This window comes from Pseudonaja textilis, chromosome 2 (genome assembly GCF_049901715.1).
Source record: "Pseudonaja textilis isolate UNSWEBS1 chromosome 2, rPseTex1.2, whole genome shotgun sequence".
Taxonomy (NCBI): Eukaryota; Metazoa; Chordata; class Lepidosauria; order Squamata; family Elapidae; genus Pseudonaja; species Pseudonaja textilis.
This window is the reverse complement of record NC_141991.1, coordinates 136,848,696-136,872,391: the sequence shown is the minus strand read 5'-3', so window position 1 is coordinate 136,872,391 and position 23,696 is coordinate 136,848,696. Positions and strand designations below refer to the sequence as shown.

At 41.7% G+C, this 23,696-nt stretch overlaps 1 protein-coding gene across 2 annotated transcripts in view; it reads right to left on the bottom strand.

The window, feature by feature from the left end:
• Nucleotides 1-952: 952 nt before the first annotated feature.
• Nucleotides 953-23,696, bottom strand: part of DCTN2 (dynactin subunit 2) — a 57,609-nt gene continuing 34,865 nt past the window's right edge. For both annotated transcript variants that reach the window (XM_026713810.2, XM_087925449.1), the window contains 12 exons: nucleotides 18,824-18,920; nucleotides 17,486-17,547; nucleotides 17,123-17,221; nucleotides 16,742-16,902; nucleotides 15,091-15,244; nucleotides 13,771-13,836; nucleotides 12,945-12,983; nucleotides 11,605-11,682; nucleotides 10,801-10,872; nucleotides 3,194-3,296; nucleotides 2,906-2,997; nucleotides 953-1,460 (listed from right to left, as the gene is read on the bottom strand). In XM_026713810.2, the coding sequence (XP_026569595.1) occupies nucleotides 1,374-1,460; nucleotides 2,906-2,997; nucleotides 3,194-3,296; nucleotides 10,801-10,872; nucleotides 11,605-11,682; nucleotides 12,945-12,983; nucleotides 13,771-13,836; nucleotides 15,091-15,244; nucleotides 16,742-16,902; nucleotides 17,123-17,221; nucleotides 17,486-17,547; nucleotides 18,824-18,920 (1,110 nt within the window). In that variant the 3' untranslated portion in view covers nucleotides 953-1,373. The remainder of the gene's footprint in view (nucleotides 1,461-2,905; nucleotides 2,998-3,193; nucleotides 3,297-10,800; nucleotides 10,873-11,604; nucleotides 11,683-12,944; nucleotides 12,984-13,770; nucleotides 13,837-15,090; nucleotides 15,245-16,741; nucleotides 16,903-17,122; nucleotides 17,222-17,485; nucleotides 17,548-18,823; nucleotides 18,921-23,696) is intronic.

Below are 23,696 nucleotides of genomic sequence, written 5' to 3'. Positions count from 1 at the left end.
TGCTGGAAGGAAAACAGGGCAAAGTTAAATGAACAAACTACCTGGGTTGACTCTTAAGTGACATTAAGTGACCGAAAAGATTCAAGACAAATTTCCCCTTTCTCCGGAGAACAAATCTTCCAAGTGCTTTGATTTTCAAAGCTCCGTTGAGTATCATTCTGGGAGAAGCTACTAAGTTATACAAAAATACTGGAAACCTAGAAAAATCTTTGAAACTAGCCTGGTTACCTGCATTTCATTTCCAGAACGTTCACTACAATTCAGTATCTCTGAGGGGTATCCATACTATACAGCAGCTGCTAGGAAGGGAGCCGAGAGGGAAGATTAGGGGTCTTACTCTCTTGCTGAACCCACTGAAATTAGGTGGGCAGAAATTTAAGGAGGAGGGTGGGTGCGTTTGGGAATAACAGATTTACTTTGCTTCTGATGTTTTGTATACCTTTGAGACGCAAAGAGCTTTGAGGGCTCTTCAGAAATTGTGGTATTACTTTGCAAAAGAAAGGACCCCTTTGCGACAGGCCGAAAGCTCTGCTCTCTTCATTCTTTATTGATACACACACACACACACACACACACACACACACACACGAGGCCCACTTCTCCAAGGCATTCCAGGTACCCTGAATCTGTTATGCTCCCCACAGGGAAGAGAAGAATGTGAGGCCTCACTAAACCCCCTGCGCCAGATGGCAAGTTTAAAACAGCCCAACTTTAGACAATGAGCTGGAGAATCCCCCTCTGGCCTACCAGGATGCTCCCAGACAGGCACAAGACTGCCTTGCTGCTCAGTCTCCCACTGATACTTAGTGATATATCATCCTAGGCCTGGAAGTAGCAAAGGAGAGTTTAATCCCTGATGAAAACAGACAAGATTATAACAAATCATCTAAAGGCAAGAGATGCGTAGCATCTTACGTCACAGTTTAAAAAAAGAAAGACTTCAGCCCAAAGCGGTAAGCATCAGAGTTTAATGACAGAAAATAATTATACAACACAATTCAACTCCATGCTGAGAGCGTAAGACACCTTTTAAAAGGCCCTACCTTCTGGGCCAAAGAGGCACCGCGCCTTCCTCTAGAAATGGGCAAAGGGTGACTTTCCCTCCCTTGGGACAGAGCTTCCTCACCCAGTAGGGGAGTGTAGCTTTCCCCTCTGCAATCGGCAACCTTGGGGGACACGGAAACATTGGGAGGAGGGAGGGAGGGAGGGAGGGAGGGGCACGGCTGCCTTTTAACATAGAAGCGCACAGTCCTCTGGCCTGTAGGAAGGTTCAACTGCTTTGAATGTGCAAGACAAGGGAGGGAGGTAAGGAAAGGACAGAGCAATTAGTGTGGGGGAAAATCTTCCCACCCTGCCTTTCTGTTAGAGGGCATTTATTTGGCCAGCTTCTGTACCCGTGAGTTGATGCTGGCAAAATTGTCTTCAACAGCAGCTAGATTCTCTTTCATGGCTTTCTGAACCTAAGGAGAAGGTGAGTGGAGAGTTGTCAGCCACGAAGGGGAAACAGCCAGACAGATTCACTGGAACCCCTCGCCCACCACCATATACAGTGAGGACCCCATGAGCACCAAATTGAGATGATCTTATCAAATGGAACCCCCAAATGCTTCAGGGTAGTGCTGATAGCTAATAACTAGAGACTATGCTGTAGTAAACCAATTCAATAGACATCAAGAATACCAGCATACTCCACAGAATACTGGAAATTGGGCAAACATCCATTTATTTTACATTTTTCATAACTTGCAAAATGTTCCATAATTTCCTATGTATATCTTATCAATGTCCATCCATCCATCTCTATTTCTCTCTTATCTATCTATCTATCTATCTATCTATCTATCTATCTATCTATCTATCTATCTATCATCTATCTATCTATCTATCATCTTTTATATCTATCTTTATCTATTTTCTATAATCTATCTTCTATATCTATCGTCTATATCTATCGATCTATCGATCCATCCATCCACCCACCCCTCTCTCTCTCTCTCTCATTTGTCTGTCTATAAAATCTCTCTTATCATCTGTCAGTGCATTTTATTTTTAATAATATTAAACACCCAACACCCAAGCTGAGCATGGAATGCCAGGAAAAATGTCTAACATTCACATATTTACTTGAACCCCAAATCTTCTAATGTGGTCACTGCCCTATCTGCCCTATCTTTTTCGGATTTAGATATGATCTAGATCAATAAAAGACAACCTCAGATTCAATGATGAACACCGTATTAGTAATTTTCCTTTTAATTCCATTACAATATTTTTGGAACCCTGACTGAGCATCTGGGAAAAGAAACAGAGCTGGTAGAACAAACAGAGTTGCCATTGTGGCAGACAGAGGAACTTGGTTGGCTCTGCTGCATGAGAGGAACTCCAGTAGTTTTACCGCTGCAAGGAAGAAGTTGCGCTAACAATGGAGTCCTGGATGGACCAGATGATCTATCTCTGAGATCTTCTCCATCTCCTAAATTCTATGATTTTGTAAGGAGGAACAGAGCTACTGAGGACTTTATTGATACTATCAGTCAGAATTGTTGCAAAACTAGATACCAGCCCTCTTTGGAAATCTTGACCTCTGGTGTTCAGGAGACATTTCTAAGAACACGTTAAACATACCTTCACAAGTATAAGGTCTACAAACTATATAATTTTGAGCAAATGTTACATATCAAGATTCCTCCCTCTAGACCTCACAGTCATAGGATAAAGGACTCCGCGTTATCTTTTGGTGAGCACAGAAGCTTGCTCCCTACTCTTAAACACTGTGAGACCTGCGTGCATGTTTCATCTGTAGAGGGATGGGCAAACATCACTCATGCAGATTCAGGTCACAGAGCGTCTTGGTGACTACGACACTGGCACTACGCTGGGTGATTCTCAGCCTTCTAAACCTTACCTGTGTCAGCAGGGTGACGTTATCCTTCAGGGAATTAGCAATCATTTGCTGGGTAGTGTCCAAATGAGTCAGGAGCTGCCCAAATTGCATGGCTGTAACCAAGACGAACCCAAGTCAGTTGGAGAAAAAAAACCTGATCAGCACTAGATTTCTCCTTGGGGCAACAAGGAGCCCAAAGGCTGAGAATTTTTTTTTTAAATCCATGATTTCAAGACTGGTTGTGGGTTTTTTTTCCTGGTTGTTAAGAAGCCCTCGCCGTAATCCCACCCAAAGAGCCTGAGAACTGACCTTGTTCATGCAATTGCCGCACAGCAACCAGACGTTGCACCACCTCAGGGAGGGTGCTGGCCAGTGGGCTCCACTCCTGCACAAGTGCATACAGCTGATGAACCTATAAGGAGAGAGAGAGAGAGGAACCTCCTGAGCAAGGAGAGAAGCCGAATGATGATCTGGCCCTGGCCTTGACTTTCTGAAACTCCACAACACCCAGGTTAACAAACGCATGTATTGGGATAAACCTGGGACAAAAATTCACTGAGTTTGGCCCTCAAATCTCATGATCTGGTTGGCACTAATAGATAGATAGATAGAATTCTTTATTGGCCAGGTGTGATTGGACACACAAGGAATTTGTCTTGGTGCAAATGCTACATTCGTCAAGAGCCAAGAATCATCAGGTACCACACTTAATGATAGTCATAGGGTACAATAAGCCATCAAATCATACTAGGAAACAGTCAATCAATAATTAACTGACCATCAATTAACTAAGGTGTATAGATAGTCCTCAACTTACAACCAAAGTGAGGCCAACATTTATGTTGCTAAGTGAAACATTTGCTCAATGAGTTTCCCTCATTTTATGACTTTTCTTGCCAGAGTTGTTAAAGCGAATCACTGTGTTGGTTAAATTAGCAACGCGGTTGTTAAATGAACCTAGCTGCCCCACCGACTTTGCTTGCCAGAAGGACGCAAAAGGGGATCAACATGACTCCAGGACATTGCAACCGTCATAAAGATGAACCACTACCAATACCAATAAGACATTTAGAGTAAGTGCGCTTGAAATTGTGATTTTATTTTATTTCAAAATGACCGGCTTAGTTCAGTGTAATACTTGTTTTACAGCTGTCTTTCGCAGTACTCTTTTCAAACTTGGATACTGTCCTCTTTGTAAAAAAAATTACCAGTCTACATGGACAGATTACCTATCTAGAATCTCTAATTTGTGCTCTCCAAGCAGAAATTAGGTGCCCAATCTAGCCATCTATTGAGCTGCCGTTCTACCAGCCCTCACTACCACAAAGATCCTACAGGAAAAGGGCAGTATGGACAACCGTGGGATCTGGCAGGGTGAGAGCTGTGGACCATAAACACAAAACTTTTGCTGTGTCCCAGCATAACAGATAGTGCCCTTGCTGACCTTAATAGGGACACTAAAGTGACAGGTCAAGGTAGTTGCGATAATGATAACTTAAGTAAGCCAGGGATCATGGTCCTAGAAGAAGAACTTACTTTGGAAAGGAGAAAGTGTGAATCAGGTATTATGCACCAGTCACACAATAAGAGCAAGGGATCCAAAAAGAGAAACCACCTTCTGGTTGGGGACTCAATTGTAAGGGATGTAAATTTAGGAAAGAATACTGAGGTTTTGAAAGAGGTCAGGTGTCTACCAGGTGCTACTGCCAGCAGAGACAAGAAGCGCATTCTTAAGATAGTCAAGAATGCCAGCAAGGGCTGTGATGTTTTGCTATTATACATTTTGGTACAAATGATCTGTCCCAGAAGGATGTACATTCTATTCAGAAAGACTTCCAGAGCTTGGGGTATGAACTTAGTAATATGGGCTGCAGGTTTATTCTTTCAGAGGTTCTACCAGTGTACAAGGAACAAAAAGGGAAAGGCCAGTGTGTAGCAGTGTTTAATGTGTGGCTAAAGGAGTGGTGTAAAAGGGAAGGCTTTGGTTTTATTAGTCATGATGTCTGCAGCTGGTCCAATGAAAAACTGTACAAAAGAGATGGTTTGCATCCATCAAAGAAAGGCACTGAGTTACTTGGCATTAAATTCACAGATTTCCTGGATAAACATTTAAACAGAACAGTGGGGACAGAGAATTAATGGATTCATAACATTTCTGTCCCCAGCAACCAAAAACTAATAAGGATACCAGTGCATGCAAAATAGATGTTTGTGCAATTAAGATTATCAACCTTGATGCCAACCAAAACCAAGCATTTAATAGTGAGTGCCATACCATGTGCACTAATCAAACAGGTGGCAAGAAAGTAGGGACAGGCAGGCACAACACAGATTATGTAGACAGTAAACACAGTGTCACACATAAAGATCTCAAGTGGCTATATACAAATGCACAAAGTCTGGGGAACAAGCAGGGTGAACTTGAACTACGAATACATGAAGGTAAATATGATATAGTTGGAATAACAGAAACTTGGTGGGATGAAACCCATGACTGGAATATACTGGTTGAAGGATACAAACTATTCAAAAAATACAGACCCATAAAAGAGGAGGTGGAGTTGCACTGTATGTAAAGGACCACTATATTGCTATAGAAATGCATGAAACCAAAGATGAAAACCTCCTAGAATGCATATGGTTCAATATAAAAGAAAAAAAGAATGACATGGCCATAGGTGTATATTATAGGCCACCCAATCAAGCAGAAAAAATAGATGTCCTTTTTGCCAGCCAACTAACAAACATATGCAGGAAACACACAACAATAGTAATGGGAGACTTCAATTATCCTGATATCAATTGGAAAACTAATTCTGCATCACGTGAGAAATCAGATAAGTTCCTAACCAACCTAGCTGACAACTTTGTTGTCCAAAAAGTAGAGGGTGAAACTAGAGGGACAGCCATACTGGACTTAATTCTTACAAACAGAGAAGAAGTGATAGAGGGAGTTGAAACTGCAGGAACCTTGGGTGAGAGTGACCATGTCATACTAGAATTCAACGTAACACAAACACAAGCAACAGATTTTAAAAGAGCTGATTTCAATAAACTCAGAGAGAACTTGGGAAAGATTCCATGGATGAAAATCCTAAAGGGGAAAACAACTCAAGAATCTTGGGAAACTCTAAAAAGTATGATCATAGAAGCCCAGACCAGCACAATACCACTGAGAAAGAAAAACAAGAAATCCAAGAAGAAACCAGCATAGCTACACAAGATCTCTCTGGCAAACTGAAAGAAAAAAAGGACAAGTACAAAAAATGGAAAGAAGGACATACAACTAAGGCAGAATATCAGCAGGTAGCCAGAATCTGCAAAGACCAAGTCAGGATAGCAAAGGCTCAGAACGAACAAAGACTTGCAACAAAAGTCAAAGATAATAAAAAAAGTTTCTTCCAACATATAAATAACAAGAAAAAAATCAAGGAAACAGTTGGTCCACTAAAGAGAGAAGATGGCAAGGAAGTAACAGGCAACAGAGAGAAAGCAGAACTGCTTAACTCATTCTTTGCATCCGTCTTCACGCAAAAAGAAACTATAGTTCAACCCACCAAAAACATAACTGTAAAAGACAGACCAGAGATAAAAGTTAAAATAAGCAAAAAAATAGTAAGAGAACACCTGTCTGATCTTGATGAACACAAATCACTGGGGCCTGATGGATTACATCCCAGAGTTTTAAAGGAGCTGGCAGAGGTCATCTCAGAATCACTGCACCATATCTTTCAAAAATCCTGGAGCACCGGGGAACTACCAGAAGACTGGAAAAGAGCTGATGTGGTTCCCATCTTCAAAAAAGGAAAAACAAAAAAACAGACCCAGGAAACTATAGACCAATCAGCCTAACATCAATACCCGGGAAGATACTGGAAAAGATAATAAAAAAACAGATCTGCCAACATCTAGAAACAAGTAAAGTAATAACTAGCAGTCAGCACGGGTTTGTTAAAAACAGATCATGCCAAACCAATCTTATTTCATTCTTCAACACAGTGACTAAATTAGTAGACCAGCAAAATACTGTGGGCATAATATATTTAGATTTCAGCAAGGCATTCAATAAAGTAGACCACAACCTACTTCTTAGTAAGCTAGAAAAAAGTGGAATAGATAGATGGATTCACAACTGGCTGGCAAACCATACTCAACGAGTAGTCCTTAATGGGTCTAAGTCTACATGGAGGGAAGTAAGCAGTGGGGTGCCACAAGGTTCTGTCTTAGGCCCAGTACTCTTCAATATCTTCATTAGCGACATAGATGAGGGAATAGAAGGGGAACTTACCAAATTTGCAGATGATACTAAGCTGGCAGGAATAGCTAATACCCAAGAAGATAGGCTCAAGATCCAGATAGATCTTGACAGACTAGAACACTGGGCCATATCTAATAAAATGAAATTCATTATAGAGAATAGCAAAGTCCTACACTTAGGCAAGAAAAACCAAAAGTACACATATAGATTGTGTGAAACCAGGCTCAATAGCAGTAACTGTGAGAGGGATCTTGGAGTCTTAGTGGACAACCAGCTAGATATGAACCAACAGTGTGCAGCAGCAGCCAAAAAAGCTAATGCAATCCTAAGTTGCATTAACAGGGGGATACAGTCAAGATCAAGAGAAGTACTAATACCCCTCTATAAAGCCTTAGTAAGACCACACCTAGAGTACTGCATCCAGTTTTGGTCACCACATTATAAAAAAGATGTTGAGACTCTAGAAAAAGTACAGAGAAGAGCAACCGGGATGATTAGGGAACTGGAGGCATACAACGAACGGTTGCAGGAACTGGGCTTGGCTAGTCTAGTAAAGAGAAGGACCAGGGGAGACATGATTGCAGTCTTCCAATATTTGAGGGGCTGCCACAGGGAGGAAGGGGTCAAGCTATTTTCTAAAGTGCCTGTAGGCCAGACAAGGAATAATGGATGGAAACTGAACAAGGAGAGATTCAACCTGGAAATGAGGAGAAACTTTCTGACAGTAAGAACAATCAACCAATGGAACAGCTTGCCCTCGGAAGTTGTGGAAGTGCCATCACTTGAGACTTTCAAGAAGAGATTGGACTGCCATTTGTCAGAAATGGTGTAGGGTCTCCTGCTTGGGTGGAGGGTTGGACTAGATGACCGACAAGGTCCCTTCCAACTCTGATTATCTGTATCTGTATCCGCTCTCCAAGCATCTGCATTTTGATCACAGGACCATGGGGGATGCTACAACAATCGTATGAACAACAGTCATAAGTCACTTTTTTCAGGGCAGCTGTAACTTTGAACAGTCACTAAGCGAACCAGTGTAAGTAGAGGATTACCTGTAGTTAGTGCAGTGTTGGCTAACCTTTTTGGGCTCCTGTGCCAATAATTGTGTGCAAGCTTGTGCGCACACGCTCACCTGCCAGCACCCAGAAGGCAATGCATGTGGTTCCTCTGCCCCCTGCGCATGTGTGCACGACCCCCCTGAACGCCACACAACTCTGCGCATGCACACATGTCTCTCGCACACACACACACCCCCGTGCATGCGCGCCAGATACCCGACAATCAGCTGGTGGGTGGGCGGGCAGCACGCACGCACAGTAGACCTGCTCTGGACAAGGGCTCACATGCCAGCAATAATGGCTTGGTGTGCGACTTCCAAGGGTGGGATTCAAAATATTTAACAACCGGTTCTGTGGGCGTGGCTGAGGTGGTGGGCGGGCCTTGGTGGTCATGTGACTGGGTGGGCATGGCTTGGTGGTCATGTGACTGGCTGGGTGTGGCCAACTCAATATCACTCACATCGAGGCATGTATCTCCTTGCCTGGCCTCTCATGACGGTGGGGATGCTGCAACAGTCATAAGTGTGAAAAATGGTCATGTTACTTTTGTCAGTGCCATTGTAACTTTGAATGGTCACTCCACACAAGCAAAGTACCAGCAAAGGAAGGGAAAAAAACTCCAGAGAAGTTCCTGAGACAGGAAGTCTAGTCCTGCCAAGAATGTAATAAGGGTTAATGGAGAGGCAGTTTCTGTAAGCAACACCAGAATGTTTCCTTCCTGCCTTCCTTACAGGATTAGGCCAGTAATTTCTTCTAACAACCGGTTCTCCAAACTGCTTAGAATATTAACAATTGGTTCTAGCAAATAGGTGCAAACTGGTAGAATCCCACCCCTGGCCATTTGCCTGCCATAGGTCCGCCATCACAGAGTTAGTGAATAAATTACAAATATTCAGCTCTAGTGCGGGCTGAACAGTCTTCTTGCTCAGTTGTGCTTTAGTTATGATGCTATCCAGCAAAGTTCAGTTCACACCATCACATGCTGACCACTAAGTGCAAACAAATGGGGCACCTGCCTGTGGGACAGCAAGCCATGTCATGTGCCACTCCCTTCTCCTTTCTCAAGAAATCATACAGGCACGTATGTGCAATCTCCAATTTTTACAGGCAGAATCTGAACAAGGTATCAAGGATACCGTTTGCTCAGAGCAATCACAAATGCTCTGTTTTTCTCTTCCGGAGCTGACCAAATGAACTGAGGAAGCCACCAAGATCTAGAGTCATCAGGACCCCATGAGTTAAAAGTTACCTGAAGCAACAGAGTATTAATATTTCAAGATGTTAGAAACAAAATCTGAGTTGGGGTAACTACTGCATTGGTAACAGGCAGTACAAATCCCCATAGACTTAGATTATCAGCCAGAAAAAAAATGTTGCCCTTGCTGAATGTCAGACTTTTACACCAGGAGGGCAGGGCTCCAAAATCTGAATTGACCTAAATGTAGATGCACACCTAGCATCTCTTGGAAACCCCTTAAAACAGAGGTGGAGAACTCTGGCCCCTTTATGATTTGTAGATTTCAATTCCCAGAATTGGCTGGAGTTGACATCCCCATGTCATGAAAGGGCCATAGTTTCCCCACCCCCCTGCCTTAAAATAGGAGAAGGAAGGTGTGTTGGATATGTTCACTGTCTTTGAGTTATTTGTAAAAAAATAATAAAGGTGAGACACAAATAGATAAATAAAATAAATCCACCCACCATATTTTGCTGCTACTCACGTCAAGGGAAAAAAAGCAATTACTTTTAAAAGTTTTCCTGATTGCAATAGCCATTGAGTCCACAATTGCTGTTGCTAAGCAACACAGTTATAAGGTGTGGTGTCATGTGACCATGGCATTTAGTGATGGCAATTTCAGCAGCCTTGGTTACCATCATTAAGTGAGGACCTCCCATAACAGCAATCTCTGTGAGAAGCCAGCAAGGAACATCAAAAATCACAGTCACGTAACTGTGGCTTGCTGTGATGATGCAATCATGAGCCAGATGTTGGGTACCGCCCAGATTGCGATCATGTGACCCATAGGGATGTTGCAATGGGTGGAAATCTGAGGACCAGCCCTAAGTCCAGGCAGTCCTCGACTTAAAACGGCTCATTTAGTTGGCTGTTCAAAATTACCACAGCACTGGAAAAAGTGACATGACAGTTTTTCACACTTACGACTGCTGTAGCATCCCCATGGTCACTTGATCAAAATTCAGATGCTTGATAACTGACTCATCTTTATGGCGGTTGCAGTGCCCCAGGGGTCCTGCAATCACCTTTTGTGACCTTCTGACAAGCAAAGTCAAAGGGGCAAGCCAGATTCACTTTACAACTGTGTTAATAAGTTAACAACTGCCGGGATTCACTTAACAACTGTGCACGAAAGGTCGCAAGATGGGGCAAGATTCATTTAACAAATGTCTCACTCAGCAACAGAAATTGTGGGCTAAATTGGGGTTGTAATTCAAGGACTATCTGTACCATTTGTTCAGCACCCTTGTAACTTTGAACAGTGAACGAATAGTTGTGACCCAAGGATATGTATGAATTAAAAAGAAAAGTTTGTGGATTTATCACTAGATATGCGCATTAGAAAGACTAAACAGAAGCTGACCTTGCTTTGGGTGTCTGCATCCTCTACTGTGGCTTTGTGCTTGGCAATCTCGTTCACCTTTCCCAAAACACTCTAGGAATGAAACCAAAAACGGATGTTAACAGCGCATACCAGAATGCCTTGCCACAATGTCAGTGTCCCGTCTGATAAAACTGAATGTACTGCCTGCTGGGAAACTTTTTCCAACTGTTTGTCCTTCCGTTCCACAATACAGACTTCCGCTCTCAACTATATATTCATCTTCAAAATCCTCTAAATCAGCATATGTTGGGGAAAAAGGCAATGGAACTTCATTTCTGTTTATGATAAGTGCAGCAAGATTATTGTAGGCACAAAGATGGAAGCATCCGGCAATACCTACAGTGGAGGAATGGTCAGGGAAGATGACGGAATTTGCTGAGATGGCCAAATTAACTTCTTTGTTAAAAAAAAAAAAGACAACATTTACATTTATTGCTGACTGGAAACTCCTCATAATGGGGGGGGGGAGGAGGAGAGGACCCCAAACTTACGATTTAGGGTTTTGAAGATTAGATAGGATAGATAATAGAAAGAAGAAAGACATAACTTTAGAGAAAGGGCTAAATTTATAATTGTAAGAAATGCTGAAAAGCAGATTGGAAGCCATTTCTTAGTATTTTTTTTTCTATTTACTCTTTTCTCACTTTTAGCTTTTTCTTTGACTTCCTGCTTTTCCTCTTTTCCTTCTTATTTTAAAATACTTTGTATTAGCTTTTAATCTTCTTTTTATTTTTAAAATACAATTATATATTTTTTAAAAAGAAACCCTAGAATAAAACCCACCTGTAGCCTTGCCTCCACCTGGTCCAGCGTTGCCACATCTAAGGAGTTGACTTTGGCCTGCAAGAGCTCCACAGTTTCCTAAGGATGGGTGGGATTGAAGAGTGTCAATCACTCAGTTGACAACACAGAGAATGAAAATCTAAAGGTCCTTTAACTGCTTACAACATTCTGATTGATCAAATATACATGCAGTCTCTTGGCCTCCTATGACTTTTATCTCGGTTTTCCCTTTCCTTTCAGAACCCTATTTTTCTAAATATAAGGAGGCTCTCCCTCTTGTCACTAGCTCACAATGCCCAGAAGTGCCTATTATTTTGTGTCATTTTTAGAAAACAAAACAGATTGGTGTGTGGGGGGGGGGAATAATATACTTTGGAGCTGTTTTATATTTCTTTTGTCCATAGCCAGCTATAAATCATTGAGTATTTACGACAGATAATATTGTCTGAGGTTAATGTGTACATACAAACTTTACGGTGAGGAGACCTACATGTACAGATATGATTGAGATTATGTCACCAAGAGCTTAGTCATTCAAAGTATGAGGTTATACACAATCTTTCGATCCCTATATAGCATTTAGGAAAAAATAGGTCCTTTTAAACCGGTGTGTCAAACTCGCGTCGTCATGGTGGCGTCACATGACATATCGGGACTTTCCACCCTTCACTAAACTGGGCAGGTGCGGGGCCAGCACACGACACATCCGGCCCGTGGGCTGCGAGTTTGACACCCCTGTTTTAAACTATAAAATAACATTGGGTGTCTACAGGATATGGTTAAAAAAAATCAAGAAGACTTATTGAAGGTGCATTCAAAACTCTACTCATATTATAGAAAGGCAGGGCTTGGATCACACCACTGTGGTCATGGTTTTTACTATCTGACTGTTTTCTACAGACACTCCTAAAACTATAACATTTATTACATTTTACTCTCATGCTAACTTCTGCATGAGGTCAGGAAAAAAAAATACTTTGCCAGACCAAAATGCTCTTGGCAATTTCTCTGTCCCTTTGATTTTCGGCTTCTAAGACACATAGCCAAGTCTGGACTACCTGGTCTAGAACATCTTGCAAAAGTGAGAAATACGTGCCTCAATCGTGCCTTACTGAAATCTCTCCACCCGCCTCAAATTTCTTCCTTTCTCCAACCCTCCCTCCTCCAGGATTTCATATACATACCTTGCACAGCAACTATCAATCACAATATAGTTTTGCAACCATCCACAGTATAAACCAATCTCCAAGATTCCTTCATGCCCACTCCCGAAAAGCAGACATCCCACTTAATTCCTTCCAAGTCACAACAGGCACAAGAAGACCGAATCAATGCCTTACCATTAAACTAGCGCCCTGCAGTCCAACAGACAGAGGATTCTAGATAGAGGGGAGGAAAAAGGGTGATTTAATACAATGCCATTCGGTTTCTAACAAGGACGGTGGTCTGCAATACAATGTTATGCCATTGTTTTAATACAGGCCAGTGTCTCTCAACCTTGGCAACTGGCCACTTTAACATATAGGGACTTCAACTCCCATGCTGGATGGGGAAATTCTGGAATAATAATCCAGATGACAGGGACTAAGGTGTGGGGGCAATTTGATCTATAAAACAGACTGTCAAATGTGCGCCAAGCCATGGCTGCCATCTGCTGTTCAAACTGAAGTTGTGAGTCAGAGGGGACTCTTAAAAGGCACAACTTGGCCTATCTGGAGTAGTGCAGCAGCCCCATCTACAGCCAAAGATGAAAATTCCCTGAATTTAGCTAGGCCCCAAATCTTCAGCCACTCAATCTGAGTCTGAGTGGAGTCTGTTTTCCCCTATCTAAGGCCCCTACAACGTGAGGCCCTACTCCTCCTCTCACCCCTGTATTAAAATTGAACTCTAACAAGTTTTTGCTTCTCCTATAACATAATTGGATCTCGGAATTCACCTCATAAGGCAAGTGAATAGCCCTAGAAAGACCCCCAAAGAAAGCTCTTCTTCACGCAATCCATCCATTGCTGCGTTTCAGCTGTTGACATACAATGTTTTTCCCTATGCTTCTCCATAAGGAAAAAAAACACCCCTCATCTCAGGCCTGAATAAAGGATCAATACAACCGATTAAAATCACCATCTTTATCACGCAACCTGCCAATCTACTGCCCCCCGTGTCTCTCACCTGCACATCCTGTTCACAACGAACTGATGCCTCCAACTCAGCCAGACGCTTCTCCAATTCTGCTATCTGACAGGGCACAAGAAAAACAAAACAAACCCCATTAAAACGTTTTACTCCTCTCTCCTGATCCACAAACGTCTGCTAGCTTGGAATCAAGCAGTCAAACTGCTTCTAAAGTTTTGCTTTGAATTGAGACAAGTCTTTTGGGAAGCAGGCACTTCAAAGAACAGGATCGTTTTGGGGGTTTTTTCATGCCACTAAAAGCGAGTTAAGAGGCCAGGCAGTGAGAACTTGTGGCACAGAAATATCACCCCCAGCATTCTTTGCCAAAGATCATGCTGGCTCCTGCTACTGAAGTTGTCCTTTAGCAATTTCTGGAGGAATACCCTGGATTTCTAACGGATGAACAAATCCTTTGTTGAATACACTTTAACTTTATGGAGCTGACTAGAAATGGGATCAGCCAAGGTTCTGTTTTTGAGGTGCATACAGTGCCAGCAGTAAGGAAATAGCCCCAGAAATCTGGAGTGTCTGGAATTCCAGTTCTCCAACGTTATTTTTCCTCTCTAAAGTCATCTTAATACAGTATTTCAGCAGCAAGCAGAACATCAGTGGGTGTGATATCAGCCTGGCTCTGGCCTTAAACAGTTTCCATGCAGAAGTAATAGTGATTCTCATTCAGAGGTAAACTTCTGCCAATCCTTATGATTCAGTTAATTCCACTATGTGCCATATTTTGTTTTTAACATCACACACAAATATGAATACACACACAGGCACACAGAGATGGTGTGTGTGTGTGTGTGTGTGTGTGTGTGTGTGTGTGTAGGTTGTTTGGATCTGTTTTAGATTGGTTGTTAGGGCATCCCAAGGGGATAATTGAAGCAGTGGTTTTTGGTTGTGCTTTATGGTTTTTATAGTTCAGGGTTTTATTGTTGTGAACCACCCAGAGTTGCATTTGAAGAGGGGCAGCCTTATAAATCTTTTAAATTTAAAAACAAAATAAATATTCCTTTTTAATTTACCAAAAAACATTTTTTTATAAAATAACACACATATTTTAAAACATCATTTATTGAGGTCCAAGCATTCTGGAGAGTGGGTTGTTTGTGAAATCATGAACATTAGCCCATCAATGCAGCTTTTATTCGTTTAAACCGCTCATGAGCTTGCAGAGTCCCTCCACTTCGGTCACCCAGGATGGTCCTGAGGAAAGGTAACTCACCTCTGTTCTACCTTACTTCACATCCCGCTATTCTAATGGATTTCCCCACCGTCTCAAGAAAGGACCCAGGGAACAAGCCATTGTCCCATTCTTACTTTTGCCGCTTGAGAGAACTTGTCTTGCTCAGGTCGAGAATGCAGTTCGTACGTCACGGTGTTTTCTGAGCCCGCTGTGACTTTGGCAGCACCTTTCCCACCAGCAGAAACACTTTTAGCAGTTTTTGTCGCTTCCAGTTGAAGAAGTAAACGCCTGAAAAGGCAGAAGAGCCCAAAACATGGGAAAGTCGCCCCCTCACCAATTACACCTGCGGTGGCAACTATCTTGTTTCAGGTCAGAGAGGGCGGGTGTAGTTATACATCCTAACACAGGGGTCTCCAAACTTAGGCAACTTTAAGACTTGTGGACTTTAACTCTCAGAATTCCCCAATTCAGCATGGCTGACTGGGGAATTCCGGGAGTTGAAAGTTTGGAGACTCCTGTCCCAACAGGAGGACATAGTGACATGGTGTTACCAAAAGATTTGTGTCAGCGTTCCAGAAAACCTCAACTCCAACTCCCGAGACAGACATCTTCTCAAAGGTTCCTTTTATTAGAGTAGTAAACTGGCGCATTTGGGAAATCCCGAACCTGGAAGTTCCTGGTTTCCTTACAATAAGTAAAAATATTACAAATCCACCCCCTGCACCCCCCATGGCATCACATGCCTCAATCTCCATCTGCTGTCCCAACTTGAGACATCCCTTCAACCACTCCTCAGCCAGGTGCAGAAATAACATGACCTTGACTTAGAGAAGAAGAATACTATTACATCCAACCATACACGCTCCCTTCAACCACTCCTCAGCCAGGTGCAGAAATAACATGACCTTGACTTAGAGAAAAAGAATACTATTACATCTAACCACACACGCTCCAAGGAAGTCCCCCCTCCTCCCATTTTCCCAGGCTCAAGAACGTGGCAGTGTGGAAATGTCTGGTGCTAATATGGCTTCCAAAGCTGACAATTTGCACTTCAAGTGTGATCAATGGTGGAGTTGCCTGTTTGCATTTGGACACAAGTTATTTCATTGCTCTGACACATGCGGCATGCAACTTTTTCTTTTTATACAATATATATTAACCACAACCTAATGGAAACAACAACCCTAACCCTAACCTAACACTCAAGTTATAAAGAATGTTTCTAGTTCTTTGGGTGTGTTGAAATGCCAGCAAGATTCGGTGCCTTCCCCTCCCCCAGCTTAAAATAGAAACATGAGCACAGCATGCATTGCTGTCATGTCCACAAATATTTACAGGAATGCCAATTAAAATTTTCCCACGTCAATGTTTTAACTCTTAAATGCTTTTAATTGACTTTGCTTGTCAGAAGGTCGCCAAAGGAGATCACACGATCCCAGGCACTGCAACCATCATAAATATGAGTCAATTGCCAAGTGTCTGAATTTTGATCCCATGATCATAGGGATGCCTCAACGGTGGTAAGTGTGGAAAATAAGCATAAGTCCCTTTTTTCAGGGCCGCCATAACTTCAAACGGTTACAATGAGCCGTTGTAAATTGAGGATTACTTGTATACCCCTCAGAGAGTCTTGAGACAAAGAAAAGATATATTTGATCTTGAGCTTCCCTGGAAAGGGGCACTCACGATCTCCTCAGATCCTTAAGTGCAGAAGGTCTGATTGGAAAAAGCTGGTGATAAAGCCTATTATTCCCCGAAGAAAGTCCTGGCCCTACCACAACCTACTTGGCCAGAGCACCATCAGGGTCCGTCAAGTTGATGGCCGCCTCAGGTCCTAAGAGTTTCTCCAGATGGGTGGAAACCAGTTGCTGTTTCAGGCCAGCCACTTGTTTTGCAAGAGTGACTGGTGTCAGTTTCTCCTCCGCTGAGGACTCCTTTACGCTGTTCTGAGGAAGCAGGAATACAAGTGTTCAAAAGCCTAATAATCAGCAGTTCCCTCCCCTCCAACTTTAATGCAAGAATATAATCTGAAGAAGCACTTAATTTTACATACACAGAAACTAAAGAATAGACCGAGTCCTGGACAAGTTTAACCTGACAGTAGTTCCAAATCAAGAAGGCCCCTCAGGAGGCTCCAGACCTCCTTTGTCTATCTTCGATTTTTACCTTGATCTTCTCCACTTCAGTAGTCAACTCTTGAACTTCATGCAGTAGTCGCTGATATTTCTGCTGTGGGGTCTCTTTCACATGGAGTCCTTCTCCTAACTTAATGAAAAAGGCAGAAGAGCAAGATTAGCACTTCAGGACAGCAGCTGGTAATGTAAAATAAGATAGCACCTTCCATTTTATCCTAATTGCTGAGTTATAGCGGGCTTGACGGAAATGTTTTCAGAAATGTGCCTGGATTTTTCTCCCTGCACTGGCACCTAACTCTGTGTGTGTATGTGTGTGTCTGTGTGTAGCTGAGCCAGAAGTGGACTGGAAGACTCCCTTTTCAATCAAATTTGTCCAAATAAATCAACAACTTACAATTTCGTAATCTCCAGACTCATAGCCCGTTCTTTTGGATTTGCCAATACGATCAGAGAAATCTGTTGAACAGAGAAAAGGAACAAAGTTAAATTTTGCATTTTTAGACCATATGAGTTGCAGGTTCATATATTTCCATAAATTTAAGTTAAAGCAGATGAGTATTAAACTCCCCTCCCTTTGAACTCTGTAGTCTAAGCTTTCTTTTTTTTTTTTTTGAGAAAAAAATATTTTTAGACAAACTTACACAAACAAAACATAAAACATAGAACCATCTTCAAGTTGCATACAGTGTGTCCGTTGGTTACAAATCTTTTGTGCCTCCTCTCCGTAGTCCTCACTTACAATTTATATAAATTCTCATATTATCAATCTAACATATATGTGTATATGATTACCAATTATCGATCATTTATTTGACTAAACTATTCTAAGCTTTCTATCATTTCCTCTTGTCACAAAGTGTCTGGAAGCCCTGGCTACAGTGTTGACACTGATGTAAACTCTGATATTGGTACTCATCATTTGCAAGTCATCACATCACCGACAAACCCACCCAAATATAGGTAGGCCTCGACTCACAACAGTTCATTTCTATTCAAAGATACAATGGCATTGAAAAAAGTGACTTATGACCATTTTCCATACTTATGACCATTGCGGCATCCCAAGAGTCACGTGATCAAAATTCAGCCACTTGGCAACTGGTTCATATTCATGACGGTTGCGGTGTCCAGAGGGGGTCCTGTGATCCCCTTTTGCAACCTTCTGACAAGCGAAGTCAATGGGGAAGCCAGATTCACTTAACAACCGTGTTCTTAACTCAATAAGTGAGGTGATTTACTTAACAAATGGGTCAAGAAAGGTCATAAAATGGGGCAAAACGCACTTAACTAATGTCTCACTTAGCAACAGAATTTTTGGGCTCAGTTGTGGTTGTAAGTCGAGGACTACCTGCAGATGTATTTCAGTGTACCTAATGCATTACCACCGCCATTATGTGGGTAATGTCCTTTTTTTTTACACTTGTAGTCAATGATAACATGATTTACAAATTTTTTAAAAAAAACCCTAATGGAAAACCGTACAAAATATACTTAGCATTTCAGAGCCACGTAAATATAGCATCAAAGAATAAATAATCCAGATTATCATTTTAATGGACAGAGTGTATTCGAATGTTTTTAATCATGACCTTCAGATCCTCTCTGTGGATTTTATGATAAGAGTATAATTACCACCATCACCTTTTCATGGTACATTTTCTAGTTTGGGGGAGAACCTATTGCTCTTCCCTGGATCTATTGTAAGTTTCCATGGTGACAGGTACTTACTTACCTAGGCCTTTTGTACCCACTCTCTTATCCTTAAATTTGTCATAAGCTGCATTGGGGTTGACTATGATGTGCTCCACACTGGTGCTAGTTAGCTCCTCCTATGCAAAGAGAGGAGAATATATTAGACAGCGACACCATCAGTTCTCCTCCCGCTCTCCAATCCACCCTCCTGACTGCGCCCGTTACTTTCCAACAACTTTCTTTTATTTAGTTTATTTATCTTAGTTTGTCAAGCATATAAGAGAAAACAAGTATAAGTATGAACATAAGATAGAAACATATTAAGTATAAACAGGTATAAGAATATACATAATAAATGAGTACGAATAAATGGGAACAGTAGGACAAGGACAGTAGGCATGCTGGTGCGATTATGCACGCCTCCTTACAGACCTCATAACTTGCCTTAAAGGTCCCCAGAACAGAGGAGAAGAAGCTCCACCAGTGGCTACCCTGTCAAGTTGCAGTAACTATGTTATTCTCTCTCTCTCTCTCTCTCTCTCTCTCTCTCTTTCTCTCTCTCTCTCTCTCTCTCTTTCTCTCTCTCTCTCACACACACACACACACACACAGACAGACACACACAATTCCAAACAGCAATTCACTGGATATACAGTTTGAAACGCTATTGTTAAGAGTCAAAAGGGAATCTCTAGGTTGAAATCAGCTCTGCACTGGTCAGCTGCAGGGAGAAATGGATTTCTCCTCCATTAGCCCGGTTTGGTTTACTGGCGTTTCCTAAAAGAAACTACTCTGTGGTTGTTTTGGATCATTTTGGTCTCTGCTACACCACAGATTTTCTTTAGCCCATAAATCTGGGAGTGCTTAAATGCCTCGACAACCTGGTTTATATATGACTGGGAAAGGACTGGACAGATCTTTGTTTCTCTGTCAGATCTTCAACTCTGTAACTAAACAGAGTTGTTCATACAAGTAGACGTTAACAGGGTACACAAATGCCTCTTGAATACGGAGGGAAACAGCTAATTGCCACATACTCTTTCAAAAAGGAAAAACATTCAGGTGTTTAGATTGGCACAATTCTAGCTGTCTTGGTCTCTAAAAGTTGACCAGAACCATATTTGCAAAACCAAGATGAACGTTGATGTTTAACTTTGTCCAAGTCCACATGGCTACTGAATAAACTCTGATTTTTACTCATTTTTTTCCTCCTTGAAAGATGAGAAAAGGAAAGAAACTCTTATTGTGTATATGGCTGGAAAGACAATGCCATTTACTTTTGAGCCATTTATTCATCATCATAGTAGGCTTTTGTTCTTCTGCAACCCGGGATAAAATAAAATATTGTCTACATACAAATAGACATGTAGAAATGTTTAGTTTGGTTTTTTTTAATGACCCAGCCCATGGTTTGATGAGCAACAGGGAAAAAAACAAGCTTGTGGAACTCACACAGCAGCTTTCTAATTCTGGGCATTATATCTATCAACCATTATGATGATTAAGACAATTTTAATTATGAGATTTACTGATACTCCAGGTTTAGGATTAACTAGTTTTGTTTTACTATTTTGTGAAAACCACCTTCCGTCTTAGATGGAGGTGCATAAAAAGAAATCTATCAATAAGTAAAATAGGAAAATCCACATTGTGGGTGAAAGCCTATGGAGTCCACATTTAGAAGAAGAATCTGTCACTTTTGACCATCTTTCACACATGACTGCTGCAGCATCCCCATGATCATGTGCCCAAAATCCAGATGCTTGGCAACTGGTTCATACTTATGACCATTGCAGTGTCCCAGAAGGTCATGTGATCCTGTTGAGACCTTCTGACATGCAAAGTCAATGGGGAAGCCAGATTCACTTAACAACCGGCTTAATAACTTATCAACTGCAGTGATTCACTTAATAACTGTAGCAAGAAAGGTCGTGAAATGGGGCAAAACTCACTTAACCACAGAAATTTTGGCCTCGATTGCGGTGGTAAGTCAAGGACTACCTGTACCAAAGACATTTTTAGATACCACAAATAGTATCTAAAATGATGGAAGCTAGTTCTCCCATTACAGGAAAGATGAAATTTTAGATGAAGAAAAAAAAATCAAAGCAGTTGATTATTATCAAGCATTAATTTGATGTATTATTAGCTTGGAAAATCCGAACAGTCTTTAAAACAAAAGAATGGACAGGGTTACAAACAAGAATTATGTTAAAAAGACAAAGAAAGCTACCCGGGATTGACAGGATAATTACGGTACTGTTATAGCTCTCATCCATTTTAAAGAATGATACTAAAAAAATAACCATGAGGAAGGCAGGGAATCGAACTGAAAAGTCATTTTGGCCAGCCTTTCACAACAGGTTCCAGAGAAGCTTAATAGAGTAGGGTCTAAATTCTCATCCTAGCCTCCTTCTGCTTGTCTTTGGGTCTTGAAGGATTGCCCTCCAATGACAGGCAATCCCCCCCGCTCAAAATGTGAGAAAAGAGAAACGGTTTGTACGCAAAGGAACTCTATGGTGCAGGGAGAATAGGCTTGCAAGTAAGACTTGCAACAGCAGTACCAGCTGCAAAACACAAAGTGACATACGGTTACATAAGATTAAGGTTGGTACAGGGTAATGAAAACATCCAGAGGCCTGGCTGACTCACACGGGCTGTAAACATAAATGATCAGTAATAGCTTAAGGTGGTTCCTTTTATGGGAATTTTAAGAATGCCTCCTGCCTGGCCCCAACCTTTCGGGCATTCTCTACATAGCGCAGTGGAATATGTGCCCTGCAAAAAACCAACAACACACACACACACACACACAAAAGGTGGGGCTACGCTCACATGGAGGTTTATCCAACTGGGAACAAAAGCTGTTTTTTTTTCTCTCTGCCATGCACCCAGCAAAGTTGAGGGCAGTTGATCCCCTGTTAAAAGGATGGGACACTGCCACAAAAGCATGAGCAATCAAAAATGTGGCTGGGTTCATTCACTAAAGCTCGGTGTAATCTTCTGCATCACTGCAGGTCAGGGAGTATATGTGTCTTGTTCGGAGATGGTTGCGTAGCTGTTGCATTTAGACTTCTGCCCATCTGTTAAGGTCCTTTGAAAGGGCCTTGCCTTCTGCCCGTCTCCCAACAGGAAGTCGGAGCAACCAATCAGCACGCAGGACGTACACAATACACAAAGTTGAGATTTGGGAGGTGCGAGCATCAGCCCATCTGCAACCATCTGCAACCTATGGCTTATCCACCAGCCCCTTTGTAACGTATGTATATATCGCCACCTACAGGCAGTTGTGGACAAGCCTAAATGAAACCATGGATAACGAGGCCCTAATTCAATACAGGTAGTCCTCGACTTACAACAAACAGTTCGTTTCAAAGTTAGAACGGCACCGAGAAAAGTGACTTAGGGCCGTTTTTCACACTTGCAACCTTCGTAGCCTCCCCGTGATCGTGTGATCAAAATTCAGAAAGCTTGGCAATTGGTTCACATTTCTGACCGTTGTTGTGTCCCAAGGTCAGGCCCTTTGGCAACCTTCTGACAAGTAAAATCAAAGGGGATTCACTTAACAACCGAGAAAGGTTGTAAAATGGGGGCAAAGCTGACTCAACAAATGTCTCGCTGAACAGCAGAAATGCAGGGCTCAACTGCGGTCGTAAGTCAAGGACTACCTGTATGTGGCCTTATTATGCTGGCTGAGGGGACCAGACATGCTCAATTAGAACTTAATTCCTCCTCCCTGCACTTTTACGCAGCTTCTTGGGAGGGTGGGGAGGCAGAAATGGGGCTGGGGAGGGGAGAAGCAGCTTCCTTGCAGGACTGGAACTTAACTCTCTTCTTTTATGATCCTAATTCCCCTCCTCTAAGCTAAGAGATGTCAGCCCTTTTGATTCTAATGGACTCTGAGGGGAAATATATGGCTGCATCAAGGCCAGACTGCTTTTGAAGAGCTATTACAGGATTCTCAAGCTCCTGCTTTTATTTCCCTTGGCTTTCTCACATTAAATGCCTCTGGATAAATTGTTCTCAAAATACCAATGGCAAAAAAAAACAAAAAACCACCCTCAATAACCGCATTGGATTAAAGCAGCCCTAATGCCACAACATGAGTGGCAGAGATGATAAACAAAAAGAAAACAATAAAGATGAACGTCAAAAGCATATGGGATCCCTCAAGATAGGATTATGCTGCCTGTAGAATCTATTCTACAAATTATGCCTTGAAGATTTCTCATCACAAGAAGTAACTCAAATCGACTTTAATGTGGAATATGTGGCAGAAAAATTATGCACATGTTCTTTGGAATTGTATGATTTCATAATGCAATTAGAAATTATTTTTTCTTGTGCTAGCGATACCAGAAGTCACAGGACTGTAAAACTATGGTAGCCATTAGAATAAATGAACTGCTAGCTATCAACAAATCTTGCAATATATCAATTTAGCTATATAATATGAACTCTCAAAGTAATATTACAGTGGCAGTGAGATTACTTGTGCTAACTATGTAGAACAATAAAAAAAGAATGGCTATTATTGTCTTTTCCGATCTGTTGGTCTGCTGATGAACTTCTCTCATCTCTAGTCATCTGGGAGAGCTCAAAGTTATCAATACTCAAAGGGTGAGTTGATTAAAAACTGAAAGAAGATTTAGCCTTATTAAGAGTAAATAAAAGTTATTAATTAAAGTATAAGCTGCAACTAGCTGACTGATTTGTTATACAAGTGAACACCAAATGGATAACAGATATCTAGAAGGCTTAACATTAATGGTTAATGGTATGATAAATCCAACATAAATAATAATAATATATTCCTTGTTTAGTGTCACGATTGGGCCAGGCAACTCGATCATTAAGCAATGTAGTTGCTAAATAAAACTGAAATTGTGCTGATGAACTTACTTCAGCTTCCC